The sequence below is a fragment of the Argentina silus genome (genome assembly GCF_951799395.1).
Source record: "Argentina silus genome assembly, chromosome: 18".
Classification (NCBI taxonomy): domain Eukaryota; kingdom Metazoa; phylum Chordata; class Actinopteri; order Argentiniformes; family Argentinidae; genus Argentina; species Argentina silus.
In genome coordinates, this window is record NC_139672.1 from 16,349,008 (window position 1) to 16,374,215 (window position 25,208).

The following is a 25,208-nucleotide window of genomic DNA, read 5'->3' on the forward strand; positions in this document are numbered from 1 at the left end:
TCCAGCGGCTGCCCATTTCCTGTGATAGAGCGCTGAGCGGGCCCGGGCACGGCCAGCCAGTCAGAGGCAGCGTACGGAAGACGGCTGTGAATCATGCGTGAGTAAACCCAGCTGGAGGACGGTACCCGGCGCGTCCTGCCCGTGACGAGGGGAGGCGCTATAAGAACTCACCTGGAGACGCAGGTCCACAGACACACGCGTCAGGTGGAACTAGCTGGCCGAACAAGGCCCATTATTCTGATCTGAGAACAAGGCGTGCGTGTATAAGTGATTATTGATTAGATTTTGACTATTGATTTGAGTCGTTGTTGTTGTGTGACTTTGGCTGGGACTATGAAGAACAGTTGGATATTTCTTTGTGGGATTTGTGTTTGGGCCGGATATGTCCAAGGAACCTACAGATATGGATGTAAGTCTTGACTACCATCTTATCTTATCTTTGCCAATGATTTAAAATCCCTCTGTGTTGAATAAGTTAATCATTAATATGTCTTTTATCAAGCTTAGTATGGACGGTACTGTAGTAACTCTTCAACAGAGACATGAATTTGCTGTGAACTTTGATGTTATTGACCTAATTCTGGAGCAGTTTTTGCATTGCATATTCATTGCTAAAGTCAACCTCAAAATGATGTATTCTGTCTTATCTTGGAGAAAAAGTGGTTTATCATTTATGGTTTTCACATTGCCTCTATGGTCTAAGACGGCCTTCTCATAGTCTACAGTGATGTGAAATCTAATATAATTATTTGCAGCGACATAGTAGTTAGCAAGAGATTGAATAGTCCACTCTACCAACTTTCACACTGTAGGCTATACTTTCTTGTGTGAGTGTCTGTGGCGAGAAGAGAAGGTGGGGCAGATGTTGTTGCTGATGAGGTGAAGCTTAGTTTGAGCCTCTGGGCTACGAATAAACCGACCTGGAACACCTGAATCATGGCATTGTTGATGACTCATGGCAGTGTGACGGTGTGTCCTCTGCGGTCACAGCGGAGGTCTGAGGTTGTGAGCCTCTGTCTCTGTGTTGTCTCTCTGGGTGCGTCTCAATAGTCTGTCCTCGCGTCCTCCGTCCTGGCTTCCTTCTCACTGGACGAGAGGAGATCTAAGGTCCCTCCCCTCAAGTATTCTCCTTGTCTCCTTGTCTCCTTGTCTACTTGTCTCCTCCACAACGTGTTCTGAGGAGGAAGGCGAGGAGAGAGGATGCAAGGAATTAGAGGACAGACTGTTAGGACATAGGACTATGGGTCCTATTTACTATTAGGCCAGAACATAGGACTATATTGTGTCTATGTAGTCCAGTGGAGGCTGGCGGAGGTAGAAATGGGAGGACGGGCAATCTGAGGTGTGTTTGACACCATTCCTCATTCCGTTCCATGCATTACAATGGGCCCGTCCTCCGATTCCTACCTCCGCCAGCCTCTCCTGATGTTGTCCTACCGTCAGCAAAAGCTACAGGCAACAGCCTGCCCACACCACAGGAACCTCCCTTGGTGATCACTTAGTTGGTGATGGTGAGGATGTATAATGTGGAGAATAATATCCTCAGGTTATGCTTTTGCATGAGAAAATGCTTATCAGGTGATTGTTGTCGGTGTGGGTTGAGTTTAATGCGTAGCCGGAAGGCCCCTGGGAGCGACAGACAATCAGTCTACACGCTTAGTTGTTTCGTGTTCACTTGTTCTCACGGTAACAGTGGGTGGGACCTGATATTAACGGGGTTTTCCTCGCATCCCGTTGTTAGCGGTTGGGGTTTTATGAGGTCTGCGTCTGTTCGCGGCTGTTTACGGTCTACTGTGAGGGGGGGGGGAGACCGAGGATGAGTCAACCCCTCCCTACGTTATATGAAGAGTTATATGTTTTCTGTTATCATTGTGAAAAGGCTCCATTTCACTCCTGTGGTTAAGCGCGTTTGCGAAAGGAAAACTTAATCACACCAGTCCTTTAACCTGCCTTTAAGTCCTTTAATCACCAGATTTATACATGTTTTATGATTCTACATACATTATTTTAATATCTCTCCATGTTGATTTAAATCCCAGTATTAAATCACAAATGTTCTAACCAATGTATTTTTTATTTTTTTTTACCCTAGTGGGATTTCGTTGTGACTGCAATGGGAAGTCCAACTACTGCCTCCCTGACTCTTTGGGTCTCCACTGCCTGGACTGCCAAGGCAACACAGAGGGCAGGCACTGCGAGGCGTGCAAGGAGGGATTCCACCACCAGAGGGCAGGAGAGAGTTGTCAGCCATGCCAATGCAACTCCGTAGGTGAGTGAACAGGACAGGAATACGGTGAAAGTGGACCCTATACACAGATTTAGGGTCAGTTTTCTGTGTACCCTCCTGAGGAATTTGAGAGGGCAAACTGATTCTACATCAGTGCCTAAGTGAGGGGTTCCCAAACGTTTTTGGCTCGTCACCCCAAATTGAGATCAATCATTTCCTGTGACGCCAAGAACTTGATTGCGGTCTATTCCAACATGAAATAATGACGTCCATGCGTATTCTAGTCGCCTAAAGGATGCTCTAATTGGTTGGATTTGAACCCAAAACACTGCAGTATCGGCTACAGGTGCAATTCACAGACAATGTTTCTCGTCATAAGAAATAAAAAATGTTGTGTGTTATTTATCAAATCATAGAGGTGAGTTAGATTTTCTCAGGGGACCCCAATTTGAAATCAGGGGACCCCACATGGGGAGAAGGAGTGGACATTTAATGATCATCATACTTGCTGTGTTTTATGTGAGTTTCCTGGATGTCTATACAGTGCTATTGATATGTGATGCCATGTCTGCTATGTGTCTTATTTCCAGGTGCTGTCGGTCCTAAGTGTGACACCAGGGGGCGCTGTAGCTGTAAAGGCGGGGCACAGGGAGACAAGTGTGACCGCTGCCCAGACGGAACACCCCTCACCTCCATTGGCTGTGCTCAAAGGTACAACATTATATACTATCGGAACTATTATCTTGGAACATTCTTAGAATCACCTTAACATTCCAAGCTTTTGACATACAGAAAATCCTGCTGTTGAGTTTCATGCCTGTGATTTGTCTGGTTATCACTTCTGTAGATTAGAGAGATGTCTGCTAACGAATCGTTCTCTGATTATTACCTTGTGTTCTTCAGCGACGGCCAGCTCGTTGACACCACAGTGGAAACTCTGCCCTGCTTCTGTTCCGGACACTCAATTGTCTGTTCCCCCGCCAAGGGCTTCTCTGTCCACACGATCTCATCTACATTCGACAATGGTACGTTCAAACTAAAAATATATTAAAAAACAACAACATATATATATATGACAATTCATAATTATAATGATAATACTCCAGTAACCTAACTTTTCGAGGACATTGGCATTAGCAGGGGAGGCTGTTGGAGGTAGAAACCGGAGGACGGGCTCATTGTAATGCATGGAATGGAATGAGGAATGGTGTTTGGTGTTTGACACCGTTCTTCATTCCGTTCCATGCGTTACAATGAGCCCGTCCTCCGGTTTCTACCTCCACCAGCCTCCCCTGGTGTACAGTAATTCATTCGGTCCATCTGACATTGATGTGAATGTGGTTCTGCTCTGTCCAGGACCGGAGGGATGGAGAGCTGCCACAGGCCAGGCCATGACCCCAGCCAAGGTCCAGTTCCGCTGGTCTCCCACCCACCGTGATGTGGAGGTCGTCTCCAAGGACAGCATGCCTGTCTACCTGTACGCCCCAGGTGAGTACTGTTAGCATGTCATAATATAATATAATAATATATGCCATTTAGCTGACGCTTTTATCCAAAGCGACTTACATTGCAGTGAGTGCATACATTTCAGTATACAGTACCGGTCAAAAGTTTGGACACACCTTCTCATTCAATGGTTTTTCTTTTTTTTTTTTTTTTTTTTTCTACATCGTAGATTAATATTGAAGACATCAAAACTATGAAGGAACACATATGGAATTATGTTGTAAACAAAAAACTGTGTCTCTGGTGTATAATGATGTGTTGGCTACTTCACCAGAGCTCACTGGAAAAAGCGAAGTGCACCTTAACGTGACGTCTCTCGTTAAATAAAGGATGAATACAAAAAGATGCAAAGTCGTGATAATCTCTCCATTTGAACTCACGTTCCTTCCTCTTTCCATCGGTCCAGACTCCTACCTGGGTAACCAGGGGCTGAGCTACGGCCAGAACCTGTCCTTCTCCCTGCGCCTGGACCGGGGCGTCCGCCACCCCTCCACCTCCGACGTGGTTCTGGAGGGGTCGGGCCTGAGGGTGGCAGCTTCTCTGGGGGACCTGAGGACCATCGTGCCCTGTGCTACCAAGATCTCCTACACATTCAGGTGAGCTTTGGGGTTTGGGTTATGTGATTGTTGTTGTTGCCTGTACTGGCAATGCCCTTCTAATTGTCCCTCTGGGATGAAGTTGAGTTGAGTTGAGTTGAGTTTGATTTAAGTTGCGTTTGAGTTTAATGTCAACGCTTGGACAACGTATTATTAATAACAGTGGAGGGTTGGGGCAGGGGAAAAAAAGGGACTAGAAATGATCCAAGCAATGCTATCTAACAGAACTTAAAATCGATTTACTAATTTAAAATCTGATCTACCCCTAAATAAAAATAAATAAATAAAGATTGTTGTGGAGTGGGAGGCGAGGGAGGGAGTTAATGTGAGCCTCATCCAGCAGACTAATGGAGGCTCGGTGACACCGTGGGAGGCAGAAGGTCATCTGTTTATCTGATCCAAATTCATTACAAATTGAGGATAAAATGGCTGTGGACCAGAGCTGTTAAGCAGCTTATCACTGATTACTCAAATGTAATCTCCGACATAACGACGAACTCTTCACCAGTCTTACACCGGTCGTCTGTCTGAATACTTACATTTACGTTTACGGCATTTAGCAGACGCCCTTCATCCAAAACGACTTACAGCAAATACATTTGTCTAAGTAAGTGAATCATCTGTCCATCAGTCATCATTAGATAAAGTCAATGCTCGGACCAGGGGCCACTGGCAGTCACAATGCTAGAAGAAGATTATTATTATTTTCTTTTGAATATATGAGAGTGACATCAGTCACACTAGTTTGTGTTCTTGTCAACTCATGTTTTTATGTATATTTTTTTATATTAATAATAAACTAAAGATGCATAATTCATAATCCATCAGGAACCTTATGTGCTGTAAAGGGCGTTGATTAGTCTTTTTATGCAGGTTGATAAAGCCCATTAGAAATGCACTGATAACGCCTCACACAGGGGACTGATAACGCCTCACACAGGGGACTGATAACGCCTCACACAGGGGACTGATAACGCCTCACACAGGGGACTGATAACGCCTCACACAGGGGACTGATAACGCCTTACACAGGGGACTGATAACGCCTCACACAGGGGACTGATAACGCCTCACACAGGGGACTGATAATGCCTCACACAGGGGACTGATAACGCCTCACACAGGGGACTGATAACGCCTCACACAGGGGACTGATAACGCCTCACACAGGGGACTGATAACGCCTCACACAGGGGACTGATAACGCCTCACACAGGGGACTGATAACGCCTCACACAGGGGATTGTCACGGACACTGTATGTTTCATTCGATCTGTATGAATCTGTGCATGTTTAGAGTAAGCATTAAATTATGTATCTGTCTCTCTCTCTCTCTCTCTCTCTCTCTCTCTCTCTCTCTCTCTCTCTCTCTCTCTCTCAGACTGGATGAGCAGACAGGCAGCAAATGGAAACCTCACCTTTCATCCTTCCAGTTCCAAAATCTGCTCCAGAATCTCACTGCCATCAAAATACGAGCAACATTCGGTGAAGGCGGTGAGTGTGTGTTGAATATCGTTTTATTTTATTTTTTAAATATGTTTTTAGGGCGTTTCTGCTTTATTGGGATAGAGACAGTAGAGATTGACAGGAAGGATGGGTGAGAGAGAGGAGGGATGACATGCAGGATATGTCGAGGGTCGGAATCGAACCAGGAACCTTGCGATTACGTGGTAAGCGCATTAGTGTGCTACGCCACTAAGCGCCCCCGAATATTGTTGTCTATCATTTAAAATTGTCTGGATATGAAGCTGCCATTTTCCATACACATAAACAGATCTATGGTATTATGTTACTGTATGTGAACCCTGACCCCTTCTGTCAGGGTATTGTGTGGTTCTGAATTTGATCAAAATCAGAGGTTTGAATCTGTGTGTGTGTGTGTGTGTGTGTGTGTGTGTGTGTGTGTGTGTGTGTGTGTGTGTGTGTGTGTGTGTGTGTGTGTGTGTGTGTGTGTGTGAAAGGTACAGGTACGGTGTCCGAGAAATTCAGATTTACTGTAAATCATCATAAAAAAAGACAATATTACACACAACCCCCAAATCACTGCCTCATTACCCTTCAACTCTTCATCGCCATCCTCCTCACCTTCCTCCTCCTCTCTCCCCTGCAGGTCGCGGTTACCTAGACAACGTGCGTTTGGTGTCGGCCCGCCAGGGGCCCGGGAGCCCGGCTCCGTGGGTCCAGCAGTGCCGCTGCCCGGCGGGGTACGAGGGCCAGTCCTGTGAGAGGTGTGCAGCAGGGTACAGGAGACGCTCCCCCAGGGACGGAGCCCTCGGGCCCTGCGACGCCTGCAACTGCAGAGGGGGGAGCTGTGACCCTGAGACAGGTGGGCGCGGGTTTGGATCTGTTTGGTCGCGTTTGGATCTGTTTTCATTCAGTTTGGTGGCGTTTGGATCTGTTAAAGGCAGTTTTCATTCAGTTTGGTGGCGTTTGGATCTGGTTTAATAGCGTTAAACGACCTGTTGAACACCAGTTTCCTCAACTTCCTCTCCTCTCTGCCGGAACACTCGCCACCTAGAGTGTTAAGTGTTTTATTTATGTGGTATCTACCTAGCGACAGTACTTCGATTGGCTACGGAATGAAGCGTCGTCATTCATGCATTTTTGGTGAATAAAGTCAGCCTTGGCACGATAGAATGTCGACGATTCGGGGCGACTTTATTCACCCTCGGCACTAAGTGAGTTAAATCACAACTTACTGTCCCTTCAGTCAGTCAAGCATGGGATGACCGTCTGTGTTATGTTCTGCTGTGCAGGTGACTGTTACTCTGCAGACGAGACCCCCGGGGGCCAGACGTGCCCGTCAGGCTCCTATAACGACCCCGGCCAGCCACGGTCCTGCCTGAGGTGTCCATGCGCCCTGGGCGTGTCCTGCTCCGTGACCCCAGGCTCCCAGGAGGTCAGGTGTGACCTGTGCCCCCCCGGCACCACGGGTGAGACACACACGCACGCACGCACGCACGCACACACACACACACACACACACACTCACGCACACACACACTTATTTGTGTGTCCTGTTGGGTTTGTTGTCCTGTTTTTATATGCGGGGGTGTTTACCCCAGTTTCCCCCTTGGGGGATGGATACAATTACTCTTATCTGATCCAATCTAATCCAACCGCTGATTTAAAAAGACAATAACTGTATTGGAGAATACCCTCTGGTCCTGCAGTCCCACACAGACTACCGACCTCAGTCACAACTGTTCCTAACCTCAGAGGTCACTCCAGGTCAACATCTGGTCACACAAGTGTCAGTGATATTTCATGTTGTCCTGAACACCCCCCCCCCCCCTCCTCCCTCCCTCATCCCTCCCTCCTTCCTCCCCTCCTCTCTCCCTCCTCCCTTCCTTAAGATGTTTAAGATGTTTATTTGTCACTCTGGTGATACAAATACAATCGTGTGAGCTGCTTTCGCGTCAGACATATTGAACATAACAGCAAAATATAATAGAAATTTCAAATTCTACACATCTAAGGCCAGAGAAAAACATCCATTCCTCTCTCTCCCTGCAGGCTCCCGCTGCCAGTCCTGCGAGGAAGGTTTCTATGGCGACCCCCTGGGGGAGGAGTCGTCCGTGCGTCGTCCGTGTCAGCGTTGCCATTGCAACGGCCACCTGGACCAGAACTCCGTGGGCAACTGTGACCCGCATACCGGGGAGTGTCTGAGGTGTCAGGACCACACCCGGGGGTTCTACTGCGAGGCCTGCCTGGACGGGTACCACCACAGCCAGGCCGAGGAGCCATGCAAACGTAAGGGAACCGGACGGCCGGGGCGCCACCGCAGGGGAGGCTGGTGGAGGTAGAAATCGGAGGACGGGCTCGTTGTAATGCATGGAACGGAATCAATACCATTCCTCATTCCATTCCATTCCATGCATGACAATGAGCCCGTCCTCCGATGTCTGCCTCCACCAGCCTCCACCAGCCTCCCCTGTTTCTTGCCACACTACAGGCCAGGATTCAATCAATTTCAGATAGCGGGTTTCCGGGGCAGCACAATGTGTGCTTTCAAAACAGTGTTAACTGCATTTCAGATTGACAGACGGCTCTCCGGCTGCTGGAGAACAACCGTGTCTTTGTCGCCGTGGAAACCTCCTGTTTATTTACCGGCTTCCATTCAAACAGGGAAGGTGAATATGAAATGTAACAGTCGTTCTCTCTGTTGTCGTTCTGCTGTAGCGTGTGAGTGCAGTCCTGAGGGGTCCCGGTCCAACAGATGTAGTGACAGTGGCCAGTGTTCCTGCAAGGAGGGCTTCGAAGGGTTAAGGTGTCAACGTTCTGACTGCCCCTCCTGCTTCAACTTAGTCAAGAACAAGGTAAGACACTCAGCGTTGGGAGTCTGTTTTATTATTCAGGTGTGTGTGTGCGTGTGTGTGTGTGTGTGTGCGCCTGTGTGTGAGTGTGTGAGTGTGTGAGTGTGTGTGTGTGTGTGTGTGTGTGTGTGAGAGCTGTCCCCCCTGCTTCAACTCAGTCAAGAGCAGGGTAAGACACTCAGGGTAAGACACTCAGGTTTCATTATTCAGATAAAGGCGACAATCCCATCAGATTTGTACTTCAGAATTCACAATGTACCACTGAATTCACAATGTACCACTGCCAAGGAACAAAACGCTGCATATTTTCAACACACGATGTGCAAAGCTCCTTTAGCGGATTTTCAAACACGTAAATGTAGGCAAAGAGAATAAACAACACACAACACACAACCCTAACCCCTAACCCTAACCCACACACCCCCGAGGCGAGGTGCAATCTGACGCAATGAAACTCAACCTAACCTATTAAGCTCCACAGGCCCGTAATCTGGCCCAAATTCTGCTTTAATTTCATTATTAATTAATTAATAAAGCATTAACTGTACAGGGACTCGGTTACGAGTCAGGTAAATGAAAGACTAGAGTCAGGTAAATGAAAGACTAGAGTCTGAGTGTTTGTTCTGTGCTCTGCCTATGCCCTCGCCAAGATGAAAGGTGTGTGTGTGGTGTCTGTGTGTGTGTGTGTGTGTGTGTGTGTGTGTGTGTGTGTGTGTGCCGGAGGGCTCCTTCTCCTCTCCTCCTGAGCGCTCCTGTGTGCAGGGGAGTTGGAGTTAGGAGGAGCACTGGGAAGATGAATCATCCAAACACAGCAGTAGATTAACCTATGAAATTCTCACCATCATCTTCTGCCCAGCAGGGGTCCAATCCACTGCTCCAGATTCTCCATTCATTAGGAGTTCTGAGCAAAGAATTAGAATGCGGCTACATCTCTGTGCTTCTGAATCTACTGCTCTGTCTTCATTGTTCATCTGTTCGGAACATAGAATTAGAATAGAATAGAATTAGAATTCTATATATCGATGGTTCTGAGTCCATCCAGTGTCGGCCTCGCGTGATGCAGTTGTGTATGAAAATGCAGCAAAACGGAAACCTTTCTTTTACAGTGTGTGCAGTGGCACGGAAATTCTTTTTGTTGTTGTTGTTGTAATCTTCAGTGAGCTGCACAATAAAGGCGTTTTAAACTTGTTTTCATAAGAAATTGAGCGCTGTGGTATGTTTTTGGTTCATGTCCTATCTTTTCTTTATGTCTGTACGTTCACGTTTTTTTTCCTTCCAGGTGCAGATACAAGCCTACAGCCTTAACTTAGCCTTTTCAACACCAACATCCAAATCCTCCTTTTAATTTCCTTTTCACAAACCTCGTCCTGCTTCTAAATCTGTCCTCCCCTGTTGGGCCCTATGTTGCAGATGGAGGGCTACGTTGGCCGGTTACGGGAGATCGAGAGCTTGTTTACGAGGATGGAGACTGGCACACTGCCCGTCAACGATGCCCAGATGGAGCGAGCCGTCCGGGAGGCCGAGGAGCTGGTCTCAGACCTGCAGAGGAACACACACACACTCTCAGGCAAGTCATTCAGCAGGGGGGGTGAGATTATTTAGATTTTATTTATCTTTTATTTATTCAGGCTAGTCCCTTTGAGACCGAGGTCTCTTTTTCAAGTCATTCAGTGGGGGGGGGGGGGATTCTTTAAATTTTTTATTTTATTTATCTTTTATTATTTTTTTCTCACGGGAATCCCTTTGAGACCGAGGTCTCTTTTTCAAGCGTGCCCTGATTACAAAATACTGTATATACACATCACTATTATTTACATCAAGATTTTAAAAAGACACAATTTACAGAGGCAATACATTTTCTTCACAGACAACAATCAATTAAGGCCAGCATTCACTTGATACAACAGGGTTAGGGTTTTCATCGGTAGGTATCTGACACAGATACACAGTTTTATAGACAATAATGTGACTCATCCTACTTAAAACATGGTATTGACTCATCCCTCTCTTATATTTGTTGCAAGACAACATGAAGTCAGTTGTCGAGGATTTACAACCTACACAGCTAGTGTCTGAAGTATCCTGCAGTATCAGAAGATCACGTGTTTTCAATCTTCCTTAATTATTTATAAAGGTACCGGTAAATGCTTTATTGAGTGTGTTGTCCCACACTGGAGGGATATGAGGTATGTGAAACACAATGACACTGACCACATACAGTGTCTATAACACACACCAGTCAGGGGAGGCTGGTGGAGGTAGAAATCGGAGGACGGGCTTTATCCTTTTTCTAAAGAATAAGTCTGTCGCAAATGTAAAATTTCTAATTTGTAAGTTTCTATTTGTTTCCCTCTTTTTCTGTGTCTGTGATACCGTACACAACATTTAAAAACGGAACGAGTCTGTTTGCAGCCATGTTGACGCTCCGTGTTTGGTGTCGTCCTCTCCAACAGACTCAGAGAAGAGCCTGCAGCGACGCCTCGCAGACGTCAGCCGGAGCCAGCTGACGGAGGACAGAGACATCCAGGCCATCTCAGAGGCCGTGCAGCAGATCACCCAGCAGGACCGGAGGTACCAGCGACAGATCTCTGACGTCCAGAGGCTCATCGACGACGTGAGGCGCAAACTAGAGGAGGCCAAGTTCAACATCAAACAAGCCGTGAGTCGCTTCGGCCCGTCTGCTTCTGTCACCGCCTAGCCCCGTCTCTCAGGCGATGTTGGGTATTATTTTTTTGTGTAGTTGTATTTATTTGCACACAGAGACAGGTGAAAGACCGACAGGTAGCATAAAAGACAAGGTTTACGGTTTTAAATTGCACAGGTCAGGTGCGAAACCCAGAGACGCTGACTGTGCAGTACGTGAGAACCTCACCACAGAAAACAATGCATTCCATAAACCAATAGAGGCAATGAAGTGCAGACATGTTCTAATTCCCGCAGACGTGTTCTAATTCCCGCAGACGTGTTCTAATTCCTGCAGACGTGTTGTAATTCCAGCAGACGTGTTCTAATTCCAGCAGACGTGTTCTAATTCCAGCAGACGTGTTGTAATTCCAGCAGACGTGTTCTAATTCCCGCAGACGTGTTGTAATTCCAGCAGACGTGTTGTAATTCCTTCTCTCCGATTTGTTGTTTGTTTAGGAATTCCCCCTCGGTGACGCCCCGATGGGCACAGATGTTCTCTCCACTTTGGTTCACACAGCGACCGGCCTCGCCGAAAAGTGAGTTTGGCATCTGCCGTAGTCCACCTTCTACCTTTCATAGCTGATCAGAGAATACAGCATTTTCACAAATACTTTGAATTAATCACTCCACACAAAAGATGTGTTAGAAAATGAACTCTGCCTCCTGGGCCTGGGCTGGCAGAGGTAAATAGCATGTATATGTTGGAATCCACTTTGAGTTAATCACTCTACACTGAATATAATGAGACAATAAGCTCTGTCTCATGGGCTCAGGCTGGCATAGGATGGCATGGCTTGTATCTGTTGGAAGCTAATGTTTTTATTGTCTGTCAGCAGAGTCTGAAGGAGCAGAGTGTTGTAGAGAGAGTCTGATGTGCTGCCATGTTGTGTTTCAGACACCAGAGCCAGGCGGAGAAAGTGGAGAGCACAGCAGACAGCGCCCTGGCAGGGTCACAGAAGGCCCTGGCGCTCATGACCTCTGCCCTCAACAGAGAGAACAAAGTCAAGGAGTTGATTGGTGACCTCAAAACCAAGTAAGACACTCACGTCACGTCTACGACCTCTTCGGCAATTTGTAAAATAACTTTGAAAACTCTGAAAACTTTATTGCCAAGCAAACAACGGTTGCTCGTAATGAGCTTTGCTGTAACGTGTTAAAAACATACGCATCACAAACACAACATCACAAGGGAGAATACACACAGTACACACAATATCTATCCCATAAGTTACTACTGAAAGGTAAAATAGTAAAGTATAAAGTTAAATTCAATGCGTTCGTTCAATGGCCAATACCTCCTGTGGAACTACAACAGGGCTGCCGGTGACCTGTAGTTTCACTGCTGTAACATCGTTATACTAATCAGGAGAACGCCGTGGTTTTTTGTGCAGGTATGATGCAAACTCAGCCCAGGTGAAGGCCATGGAGAACCAGGCCAGTCGCCTGAGCGGTGCGGCCAGAGACGAGAGCAGGATGGCAGAGAACACCCTGGACCAGATCATCTCTCTGGAGAGGAACCTCCCTGGTCCCCACAAGGTACTGAGCTGGTTTCAGCTCTGTCTGCTGCTGTCGTTGTCAAGCCAAGTCAGGTTTCATTTCACACTTTATCACAGCCTGACCGGATCAATATCATGTTAACTATCGTCATGCCTCAGGTCGTCGTGCCTCAGGTGTCCTCAGGTGCCCTCAGGTGACCTCAGGTGACCTCAGGTGTCCTCAGGTGTCCTCAGGTGTCCTCAGGTGTCCTCAGGTGTCCTCAGGTGCCCTCAGGTGTCCTCAGGTGCCCTCAGGTGTCCTCAGGTGCCCTCAGGTGTCCCCATGTCTGTAAAGCTCCATGATGAAACAAGGTGCACAAGGTGTTCTTTTCTAGAGCTACTTTTAAACATAATGAAGCAATCAGGGATCAAGAGCATGAGTCAGCAAAAACGGCCTAGGGAGGGGGGGAGGGAAGGAGGGGGGGGGGGGGAGCGAGGGATGGATGAGGAGGTAGGGATGGAGGGGGGGAGGGATGGAGGGAGGGATGGATGAGGAGGTAGGAGAGGAGGGGGGGGGGGATAAACCCATCTAATTAAAGCAATGCAGACTGAGCCAGTGAAGGAAGCAGAGAGAATCTAGGGCAGGTCTCCACAGATTTGCAAGCGGATGTAATTACACTTCTGACTGGGCTCCTGTCATGATCTGGCAGGGGGAGATTGATGTGGCGGAGGCAAGGTTGGATGGCCTGAGAGTACAGGTGGACAGCAGCAGGTTCGGGAGCGTTGCTCTGATGTAATTGTACTTGTTTAACACTGACACTGACTGAGCCTCTCCTGCTCTGGGTTCTGTCCCGCTGTGGCAGGCGGAGATTGATGCGGTGGTGGCGAAGTTGGGTCGCCTGGGAGAATGGTTTGGGAAGAACCTGACAGAGTACCGGGCCCTCCAGCAGGGCATCCAGGGGGATAAGACGGCGGCACAGGGCCTCCTGCTCCGGGGGAAAGCGAATCAACAGGTACAGTAGAGACCAGAGACATCATCCTTCTCCTCTCTGTGTATTACTGCATGTATGTATGTATGTATGTATGTATGTTACATACATTCTATGTATTATATGTATATATGTATTATATATGTATATATGTATTATATATGTATATTTCCCAATTATATCATTATTTTACTCTCATCTTCTACTCTCTGACCCTTCTTGCATTCACGGTAAGATTTCCGTACTGCGACATTAATAATACATAACATTTTAAAATATGTTTAAATAATATATATTTCTGTGTTTTACCGGTGTATTTAATATTCCAGCCTCATACAGTGTGTTACTGAGAGGATTCTTTTTTCCAGGGGGTTGGGAAAACGCAACGAATAATTCAACAGAAAATGTACAATTTGGCATTATTCACCTATTCATGACCTTAATGTGGTAATATAATATAATATAATATAATATAATATAATATAATATAATATAATATGCCATTTCACTGACGCTTTTATCCAAAGCGACTTACATTGCAGTGAGTGCATACATACGTTTCAGTATATATGGTCCCATCAGGAATCAAACCCACAACCAAACAGTGTGTAGTACAGTGTGTAGTACAGTGTGTAGTACAGTGTGTAGAACAGTGTGTAGTACAGTGTGTAGAACAGTGTGTAGTACAGTGTGTAGAACAGTGTGTGGCGTGATGTTGATGGCTGTGGGTGCTGCTCTCCTGCAGGGCTACGACAGGCTCCTGGCCAGGGTGAACGCCGCCAAGGCGGACACTGAGGAGGCTCTGCGGGGGATCACTGGGAACATGGACGGGGTGGATGGAGCACTGAACAGCCTCAGAGGTACGGCATGACACACACACACTGACACGCACGTGTGCACACACACACACACACACACACACACGCATGCACAGACATGCATGCACACACGCATGCACACACACACACAGACAAGCATGCACGCACACACACACACACACTGACATGCACGTGCACACACACACACACACACACACACATACTGCCACGCAGACAGCAGCAGTAATGACATCCCAGATCTTACATTTCTCTGTTGAATCAATAATATTGATATTCAAACACAGTACAAGCAGTTTAGCACAAAGCCGATTCTTCATCATTCACATATGAACCAAATACAATAACCCATTAATCTAGAATGTATCCATCCACATACGTTAACTCCATATGACATATTATAATATATATGATCATTATTATGTTCTAACATTTACCACATACGTTTTACAAAGTACAGTAGTGAAAGCCAAGCAGGGCAAATATGATTGAATACGATGATAAATCACCTGGACATTTGCCAGTAAATACTGACACCGTGGTCTCGTCTGCTCTGGTGTCCCACAGGGTTTGACGGCCAGATCGGTGAGAACAAGGCCTTGGCGGACGCAGCCATAAAAAGACTCCCTGGCATCAGCGCCACCATTCAGCAGGCGGTTGGCAGCAACTCTGAGACCCTATTCATCATCAACGGCGTGACCGGGGACTACGATGACGCACTGGGCACTGTACAGACCCTGGACGGAGTGGTGTCCCGACTGGAGGTAGTTAGCCTCGCCGACTCCGGCCCACGCACAACGGAAATCCCCCGCTGAGGGGTTCACACTGTATGCAAATGCACAGCTTGTGCCTAAACGGCCAAAACAATGAAGCTTATGTCCCCTTGAGTCACTTATGCACATGAGGCTGTTAGGTTTCAGACATGGCCTGTATTCACATCGCTGAAATGCGCCGTCTTTGTAGACCCGGCCGGGCCCGTGTCCAACATTTTCACACAAAGGCTTGCATGGAAACCGGCTGAATGAGCTCGTCTTGAATGGTCGTTGTTGTTGTCTGCCGTCTGCAGGGGATATCCGGTTCTCTGCCGGCCCACGGTGGCCTGGCGAAGGAGGCCACCAGACTGAAGGAGGGCCTGCAGGGTCTGAAGAGGCAGGCCACGGCCACGGAGGGGAAGATAGCGGTGGAGATGGACAACGCTGGGAGGCAGAGAGACAGGGCTCGGGAGGTAAGACGAGCGCCGGGGAGGCTGGTGGAGGTAGAAATCGGAGGACGGGCTCATTGTGATGCATGAGATGGTGGAATGAGGAATGGTGTCGAACACGTGTGGACTGGTGTACTGAACCAGCCCGAGGGTGATGTTTGTGATGTGGAAGTGTGATGGAGATTATTTGGGTAATAATGAGTAACCTTGCCGAGACTCTCATGCCTCAGGCATTCGGCTCGGTGAGCTATCCCAGTCTTGCGGCGTGCAGAGAACCTGTGTTCAAACCTTCAACCTACATCAATGTTGAGGGTTAAACAAAATGTTTCATTTTTTGATCAATCATCAAGCAACTGTTTGGAATATGTGGTATTTTTCAAACCCTAACCCCCCCCCCACACACACACACACACACACACACACACACACACACACACACACACCACCCAAGACAACATACGTGATCGTGGCGTTACGTGATGGACACGTGACGTTATGGACACCACATGGGATTTGCCCTAACACACTCACACATGTTCTGTCCTCAGGCTTCAGCGGGAGCAGCTGGTGCCTTCACCAAGGCCACGAACACCAGGGATGCGGTGGGGGAAACCCTCCTGCTGATCAATGACCTCCTGAGCTTGACTGGTAAGTGAACACACACACACACACACACTTCACCTACACACACTCCTTCATGATGTTCTGATATTTGCTAGTGCCATAAACTGATATCCTCCCCCCTCCCCCCCCCCCCCCCCCCCCCCCCCCTCTATCCCCCCTCCCCCCCCCTCTATCCCCCCTCAGGTCAGCCAGGCAGTGTGGACGAGGATCAGCTGAGTAAGCTGGAAGGTTCCATCTCCAACGCCCGGAGACAGGTCAACCAGCAGCTCCGTCCCCGGCTGAGGGATCTGGAGGAGATGGAGGCCCTCCAGAGGACCAAGCTGTACGGCATCAACGCGGACATCGACACCATCCTGGAGGACATCAGCAACCTGGAGGACATCCGCAGGACGATCCCCAAGGGCTGCTACAACTCCCCCCCCATTGAGAGGCCATAAGGGTCTCATAAATTCAGTTGACCAGACACAGATTAACTAGTCTGATCAAGGAGACCGACTCAACGTTTCGTGAGTGAAACAGAATGTGAGATTTGAGAGATCGGGCTGGTTTTACAAAGCTACAGATTAACCTTAGTCCCTTGTTCAGTGCAGGATCACTCGTAGGCTTCATCTGGGTTCAGGGATTCTCCCTTAAGTTTTCACTGAGTGTTTGGCAAATACTTTGACCTGTGTGATAGTAGAATGAGTGTGTGTGAAAAATGAGTGTTGAACAATTTGTACTGTATTTATGGCTGTCTGTGTATAAGAGTGTTATCTGTGAAGTCTATCGACACAATGCCCAAAAGAGCAATGTTTTTATTGATGTTTTGTTATAATAATAATAATAATGCAATATTTTTCTGTTTATTAGATATTCGGTGAAATCTATATGGTGTGTTTTGTTTTATCTGTTAAAAATAAATGTTGTATTTATTCCTTTCTAAACGACACAAATTCAGGGTGTTTTCTTTGCTTGAAGGGGTAGATCAGCTTTGAAAATGTGGAAACAGAAATCACTCACAGGTGAGTTGTTACTAAAGACAACTTCAAAGATTTTTTTTTATCAATCCAGAAAGTTCTGTCCGGTCGATCTTGTTGATAACTACAGTGGGTCTCATGTGTTGCCAGGGCAACTAATTACTATCCCTCATTTACTTATAAACTGAGGCAAATAGGAGAAACATAGCCAGTTATCTACAGTAAGGTTACACAGTGGAAGCATGTTAATGTGGAACAAGCTTGGTTTATTATGGAGGTCTTGAGAGACTGTTTGGGATCGTTAATGTACAAACACAGGTTTACATTCGATGCTTGTTAGACCCTGAACCATCTTAACTATCTTGGCACTCTGAATGTGAGAAGCTATCAATCATCGGTCAATCAATCAATTAATCAATCAGTCAATCAACCCATCAAAGCTACTGAATGAGACTGTTGACCTGTCCCCACTTCCACTGAAATATCACATTTGAGCACAGTTTATTCATGTTTGATTCATGTGAATGACAGAGAGAGAGCGTAGTAGGGAGACCGTATGGAGGCAGAAGTCGGAGGACGGGCTCATTGTAATGCATGGAACGGAATCAGGAATGGTATCTAACACGTGTATTTGATACCATTCCTCAATCCATCCCGTGCATTACAATGAGCCTGTCCTCCGATTTCTACCTCCACCGTACAGTATGAGTAAATTCATCCCTAGGCACATCGAATACACTTCTATAGTTAATTGTGCTGTTGTTGTTTCACATTGATACATAGTAGCTACATAGCACGTAGTGAGAAAACTGGAACAGTAAATGCCTTTTTACTCTGCGTTGTCGGGGTATTTTGCTCTGTGGCAAGCCGATGTACAAATCATTCTCTTATGTGCAAACTACTGTCCCCACTGAAGACGAAACATTTAGGCATCGATATGCAATCTGCAAAGAGACAACGATACAGGCTTTTCTGTACATACTGTAGAGTTATGGGGCGAAATCCCAACTCGAGGTCCGTGCGCCCGTACGGCGACTCAGACGTTTGCGTGAAATGTCGCATCGAATCGCAATCGAATTTGCGCGACGATTTGGAATTACGCGCGCGCGCGCGAGTCTCGAGTTAGGATTCCATCCCACAGTGAATAAAAAATGAAGTGATAAGCGGGTAGAATTTATACCCGCTACAATATGTTTTGTTTTTCTTTTTTGCAAATACATTCACGACAGGTCATATCCAGGTAGTAAGTAAGCACTCATGCCAAAAATAACCCCCTAAGCATGCAGTCTAAGAAGAAACGACAGTTTAAATTAAACAGCAAAGGCCAACAATAGGTCACAATTCTCTCACACCTTCTCTTTTTAAACCATCATAACATCCTTCTCCCTGGCTAACCCACCTGGCCTGTCCTACGAAGGGAAGGCCGGTGGAGGTAGAAATCGGAGGACGGACTCATTGTCATGCATGGAATGGAATGAGGTATAGTATCAAACATTCCTCATTCCATTCCATGCGTCACAATGAGCCCGTCCTCCGATTTCTACCTCCACCGGCCTCCCCAGTAACCTACACAACATCACACGTGGAGGTGGTCCACAAGTACTTTGACATAAAGGCTTCTTTGGCCTGTCCCTGTAGGAACACCAGCACCTTAAAGGGTTCTCCTACAGGGACAAGCAGAAGAACCCCTCTCTGGTTCTCGGTGGGAGAACCGTGTTTTATTCCTCTACGTGTATACACAGTCCTCCGCCACCTGGCTGTGCTGTACATCCACAGGTCAGAGTCCTTGATGAGTCACCGTAAGACAGTGAGAAGGGAGGGGCGTGGTGGACGGACGGATCTCTATAACGCACCTTTAGATGGGAAAGCAGAAGCTCAGGAGGAGTATAGGTTTCACACTGAAGACAGAGGGGGGAGGACAGGAGGGGGAAACAACGTGGCGTTTCTCCTCTTCATGCCAGGAGGGTGGGGTGGGGTTGGGTGGGGGGGGGGGTAGGGTGGGTGGCTGGGGGGAGGGGGTAGGGTGGTGGGGGGGTAGGGTGGGTGGGTGGGTGTAGGGTCATAGGGAAGAGGATGGGGGACAGATGGTGGGGGGGTGGGCAGGGTGGAGGAAAGGGGGGGCAGGGTGGGGGGGGGGGGGGTATACAGTATTGCAGGGGTGTTGTGGTGAGGGGGGGGGTGGTCATGGTGGGGGGTGTTGGGAGTTGTAGTTCTATCCCGAGGCGTTGATGTAGAGTTGACTCTGCAGGATGTAGTCGATGACGGGCTGAGACAGGTAGTCCACAACATGGCCGTCCCCGTGCTGTAGGGCCAGTCTGGACACACACACACACACACACAGGGGGGAAGGGGGCAGAAGACAGGTCAAGGTTACATTTTATTTGGTTCAATCAGAACTCGATTAGTAAGTCCCCTACACAGGTTTATAGACCTGGACTGACCCCTCACTAACCCTGGCCTTCACCGTGACCACTGTCTTGAGCATGGTTGCATGTCAACAGAGGTGCAGTAGGACAGGGTGTTGACAGACACCTACCTGCTCTTGGTTGAACTGACGATGGACATTGGGTGGTTGATATCGTCTTTGACTACGATGATGTTATCCTGGGGAGAGAGACACACACGGCAGGTTTCCCAGATGATCCTAACATACCTTTAACATACACAGTATATATTTAGAATAGTAAGAGTTGTTTCAACACACTAACAACTGTACAACGTTTAAAGACAATCATTACATGATTTGTTTAGTTGGGTCTCACAACGACGTGAAATTAAGTTTTAAAGTTGTGTAAAGTTCTGTGTGTGTGTGTGTGTGTGTGTGAGTGCGTGTGTGTGCGTGCGTGTGTGTATGTGGTGTTTGCATGTGTGTGTGTGGTGTGTGTGTGCGTGCGTGCGTGTGTGTGTGTGTGTCTCACTCCAAACCTCCCAATGCAGATCTAACCCACCTTGAACTTGCGGAGCACGGAGGAGTGGTTCATGATCCTCTCTGTGTCTGCTCCGTCCCGAGGTACGACCACGATACCGAAGTCACCCACGATCACCTCCATCTGCAGCAGACATGGTTGATGACACACCGCGTCACAGCCTTGTTAGGACCGGGGTATGAATCATTCTGACAGCGATCACAAACAGTCTGCCTCTGATTCACCACGCTTCTGTTTAGCATACATTGTGGCGTTTGAGCATAACTGTTTTTGCCACATGGTTTACGGTCCTTAGTCTTTTATAGTCTTTTATATTATTATCCCTGTGCATAATCATTTCTGTGGGCATGATAGTGAGTCTCCCAACAGCCGTTTACATACATGAGGAGATGGAGGGAGAGGAGGAATAGTAAGAAGAGTGAGAGGGGGGAGACTGAGAGGGAGAGTGAGAAGGGAGAGTGAGAGGGGGGAGACTGAGAGGGAGAGGGAGAGGGGGGAGAGTGAGAAGGGAGAGTGGGGGGGGTAAGAGGGAGAGTGAGAGGAGGGAGACAGAGGGAGAGTGAGAGGGGGGAGACTGAGAGGGAGAGGGAGAGGGGGGAGAGTGAGAAGGGAGAGTGGGGGGGGTAAGAGGGAGAGTGAGAGGAGGGAGACTGAGAGGGGGAGTGCGAGGGGGGAGAGTGAAAGGGAGAGTGGGGGGGGGTAAGAGGGAGAGTGAGAGGAGGGAGACTGAGAGGGGGAGTGAGAGGGGGGAGACTGAGAGGGAGAGTGAGAGGGGGGAGACTGAGAGGGAGAGTGACAGGGGGGAGAGTGAGAGGGGGAAGAGTGAGAAGGGAGAGTGGGGGGGGTAAGAGGGAGAGTGAGAGTGGGGGGGGTGAGAGGGACAGTGAGAGGGAGAGTGAGAGGGGGGGGTGAGAGGGAGAGTGAGAGGAAGAGTGAGAGGGGGAGTGAGAGGGGGGAGTGAGAGGGAGAGTGAGAGGAAGAGTGAGAGGAAGAGTGAGAGGGGGGAGTGAGAGGAAGAGTGAGAGGAAGAGTGAGAGGGGGAGTGAGAGGGGGGAGTGAGAGGGGGAGTGAGAGGGGGGAGTGAGAGGAAGAGTGAGAGGGGGAGTGAGAGGAAGAGTGAGAGGGGGAGTGAGAGGAAGAGTGAGAGGAAGAGTGAGAGGGAGAGTGAGGGGGGGGGGGTGAGAGGGTGAGTGTGCGGAGGAAGGGTAAGAGGAGGGAGAGTGAGGGGGGGGGGAGTGAGAGAGCCTACGTCGTTGTTCTTCCAGAGGCCGGGGATGCAGAAGGACTCCAGGAGATCACTGCCACACAGGAGCAAGATGCGCAGCTCTGGAAGGCACACACACACACACACACACACACACACACACAGAGGGCGTACGGTAAGACACGCCATAAACCACAGGTTCATGGAAATAACGTGACTTTGATGCAGATGTTACTCATTATGGGCTGTTTGGGTAAAGAAAGGAACATGAAATGACTGGATGCAAAGTGGCACTTCATCTTACAGCGATGAATGAGTACGCAGTAAAAACAAAAGAGAGGGGTTTATACTCACCGATTTCATCATACCTCATCGCAGTTCCAAGGTTAGCATTTTCATCTGGAGGATAACGTAAAAATAACAATCATCTTCCCATTAGTATGGGGTAACACGTCGCCAGTGTAAAGCAGGGGAGGCTGGTGGAGGCAGAAATCGGAGGACAGGCTCACACGTGTGTTAAGATACCACTCCTCATTCCCCATTCCATGCATTACAACCCGATTTCTGCCTCCACCAGCCTCCGCTGATGTAAAGACTCTGTATGTTTTCTTTCATTGATCCATAATTCTCTCTAAGTTCACTACCGTAACACTTGTTACAACTCTACTCCGCTGTACAGTATGGTATTTTCTGGAGGTTTAGCTGCAGTACGTTGGTTACATACCCACAAAGGTGAATCGGTCAATGTGGGGGCGGACGCAACAGATTTTGCCCAGGCTTTCGCTTATCTTCCCCCACAGCTTAACTGCACAGAACGGGAAGGAAACGTTAGACCTTCTCCAACAGAAACACAGAACACATCCCCCCATCCGTCCACTAGACAACACATTCACTTAAGAAGACGGATCCTGAGATCTGACGCAGGCAATCAATATCTGGGAACTTGTCCTCTTTAGTAGTGTTCCTAATAAAGTGTTCGGTGAGTGTAAGTCGCTTGGGATAAAGGCGTCTGCTAAATGGCAAATATACAACCTATATATTACGTTATACAGCCACTCACTGGCGGTGGGCTTGTTGTTCGTGTTGCAGTTCTGATAGATCGCCGGCGCCTGGTTGTTCTGTGGTTGTCCGATCACCGGAGTCGTCGACGGTGTGTTGACGTTGGAGAGGATGCATCCTGTAACTCTCTGCGGAAAGGGAGAACACAACAACACCGTTATTGACACCCGCCGGGCCGGCAAATTGCTTTTGATCCAGCTTGTCGGCCAGCGGCGGAGCGAACAGATTGCACCAGTTTTGGAATGGCGGGATTGGATTCGCCGACGTAACCGCAGCAACGGCGGTTTGACGGGCTGGCTGGCTGTTGTGTTGTTTCCGAGGCGCTGTGTAAATACTTCTGTTGCCACGGAAACAGCCGCTATGGTATAGGCAGGTTATTTTGATAACAAGTTTGTACAGATCTAAAAACAGTTCAAATTGCTTGTAGTCTTGAGAAACACTTGCGCACACACACACACACACACACACACACACACATACACACAGGCACGCACACACACAGAGGCATGCGCACATACACACACATACACACACGCACACACACACACACAAGCATGCGCACACACAAACACACACAGGCATGCGCACACACGCACACCATCTCTGTGATTTGTACCTTCATGAGGTCGCGGTGATGTTCCAGAACACTACACGTTGTCTGCCATGTATCCTGGAAACACTCCCAAGGATCCACTCTGTTGCACCAGAGGATGAGACACCTTAATATACAGTAAGCTGCTACACACACATACACATACACACACACACACACACACACGCACACACACACACACGCGCACGCACGCACACACAGGGATCCACTGAGGATTAGACACATGAATATACAGTAAGATGCTATTTATGCAGATTAGATTATGCAGATTAGATTAGCATAAATTTGATTTACCCTTCTCAATGTTAAACGGAGAAACCTATGCATTTGTCTTGTATCTTGGATCACGTGTTGAAGAAGCCCAGCTAAAGCGTGACTCCAAGACCATAGTACGGTGTACCTGACAGAGACTCCAAGACCATAGTACGGTGTACCTGACAGAGACTCCAAGACCATAGTACGGTGTACCTGACAGTCGAAGGAGGCCTTCTGATGTTGTCGGCACGGTGAGTCGATAATGAAAGCGCTGTGCCCTATGCTGGTTGGTGTACCCCCTGTGTCTTTTACCTTGTATCTTGTTGAATTGAACGCACCATGAGGTACAATATGTTTGTTTAAAAAAAAACGCCTCCAACAGTTTTCCGAGGAACAAAATGCCTTGTCCCGAATACAAATACAAATTATGTGAGAACCAATCAGAAGCCGGCTCGAATATGGACCGCTTACCCTGGGAGTTAACGCGAGCGAGGAAAGTGGGGTTTCTATCTGGACCAGAGTGAGTGAAGCTCCCTCTGTACCGTGCCCGGTTGATCCAGATACCTGATCGAGTCTTGATAACGACACTCTCTGGCACGTCAGATAACAGCTGATAGTGGACCTTTGATATCGTCCTGCACAACGACACTCTACCCAGAACTCCTCCTCACCCTTCTGCCATTCCAGACTGTGTTGTTGTAACTAAACTAACGTCATGCTGGGACCGCAATACTGCATATACTATATAAGATACGCACTCACTGTACTGTAAGTCGCTTTGGATAAAAGCATCTGCTAAATGGTATATACAGTATATATTACAATACATATATGATATATTATAATTATATATTTTTTAGGGCATTTCTGCTTTATTGGGATAGAGACAGTAGAGACTGACAGGAAGGACGGATGACATGCAAGACGTGTCGAGGGTCGGAATCGAACCAGGAACCTTGCGGTTATGTGGCATGCGCGTTGGTGTGTTACGCCACTAAGCGCAACATTATTTGGTGATGTTCACTCACCTGATCCAGTCAGACGACTGTACCGCCATCTGACACATGGTGAGGCGATGCCTGCTGGGGACCAGACCCTGTGGACACACACGATGGGTTCAGTATAAGAATTAGATCATCTTAACACATATGCACACACATAATCCATCTGCTATTTATATTGCTTACTTATATGCTTACTGGTTATACTGTTCATATTGTTTATACTGTCCATACTGTATATTTTTTAGTACTTCTATTTTATTTTATTTTATTCTATTTTAAAACGTATTGTTGCACTACTCTGTGGCATTGTCACTTTTGCATTTCACTGTATACTTGTATGCACGTGACAAATAAAGAATCTTGAATCTTGAATAAGGATATCTATAAGCATCTATATAAGGATATCTATAAGCATCTATATAAGGATATCTATAAGCATCTATATAAGGATCTCTATAAGCATCTATATAAGGATCTCTATAAGCATCTATATAAGGATATCTATAAGGATCTCTATGAGGATCTCTACAAGAATCTCTATGAGGATCTATATAAGGATCTATATAAGGATCTCTATAAGCATCTATATAAGGATATCTATAAGGATCTCTATGAGGATCTCTACAAGAATCTCTATGAGGATCTATATAAGGATCTCTATGAGGATCTCTACAAGAATCTCTACAAGCATTCAATCAGGTGTCTTTATGGTCACTGTTTCTAGTGTGCACCTTT

General features: G+C 47.5%; 2 protein-coding genes across 2 annotated transcripts in view; one reads left to right on the forward strand and one right to left on the reverse strand.

Annotated features, from left to right (window-relative positions):
- The first annotated feature begins 297 nt into the window (after nucleotides 1-297).
- Nucleotides 298-17,374, forward strand: lamc2 (laminin, gamma 2). Its single transcript, XM_083690355.1, has 22 exons — nucleotides 298-409; nucleotides 2,093-2,269; nucleotides 2,818-2,938; nucleotides 3,131-3,252; nucleotides 3,584-3,715; nucleotides 4,140-4,329; nucleotides 5,711-5,823; nucleotides 6,440-6,655; nucleotides 7,086-7,262; nucleotides 7,846-8,082; nucleotides 8,512-8,648; nucleotides 10,056-10,212; nucleotides 11,099-11,304; nucleotides 11,787-11,866; nucleotides 12,226-12,363; nucleotides 12,722-12,866; nucleotides 13,669-13,818; nucleotides 14,540-14,654; nucleotides 15,198-15,394; nucleotides 15,697-15,855; nucleotides 16,380-16,479; nucleotides 16,639-17,374. Exons 1-22 carry the CDS (start codon nucleotides 334-336, stop codon nucleotides 16,890-16,892), a joined length of 3,399 nt encoding a protein of 1,132 aa, XP_083546481.1. The 5' UTR covers nucleotides 298-333; the 3' UTR covers nucleotides 16,893-17,374.
- A 2,249-nt stretch (nucleotides 17,375-19,623) lies between these two features.
- nmnat2 (nicotinamide nucleotide adenylyltransferase 2) overlaps nucleotides 19,624-25,208 on the reverse strand; it is a gene marked incomplete at both ends in the record, with an annotated part of 10,098 nt that continues 4,513 nt past the window's right edge. The window contains 9 exons of the mRNA XM_083689705.1: nucleotides 19,624-19,726; nucleotides 19,948-20,015; nucleotides 20,360-20,461; nucleotides 21,588-21,664; nucleotides 21,897-21,941; nucleotides 22,267-22,347; nucleotides 22,603-22,729; nucleotides 23,218-23,296; nucleotides 24,498-24,565. Coding sequence (XP_083545831.1) covers nucleotides 19,624-19,726; nucleotides 19,948-20,015; nucleotides 20,360-20,461; nucleotides 21,588-21,664; nucleotides 21,897-21,941; nucleotides 22,267-22,347; nucleotides 22,603-22,729; nucleotides 23,218-23,296; nucleotides 24,498-24,565 — 750 coding nt within the window. The remainder of the gene's footprint in view (nucleotides 19,727-19,947; nucleotides 20,016-20,359; nucleotides 20,462-21,587; nucleotides 21,665-21,896; nucleotides 21,942-22,266; nucleotides 22,348-22,602; nucleotides 22,730-23,217; nucleotides 23,297-24,497; nucleotides 24,566-25,208) is intronic.

Coding starts and splice junctions, on each gene's coding strand:
- lamc2 (XM_083690355.1), top strand. CDS start 334: ATGAAGAACAGTTGGATATTTCTTTGTGGGATTTGTGTTTGGGCCGGA. Junction 8,083..8,511: donor GGCCGAGGAGCCATGCAAAC/GTAAGGGAACCG, acceptor GTTCTGCTGTAG/CGTGTGAGTGCAGTCCTGAG. Junction 15,395..15,696: donor GAGTGGTGTCCCGACTGGAG/GTAGTTAGCCTC, acceptor TGCCGTCTGCAG/GGGATATCCGGTTCTCTGCC.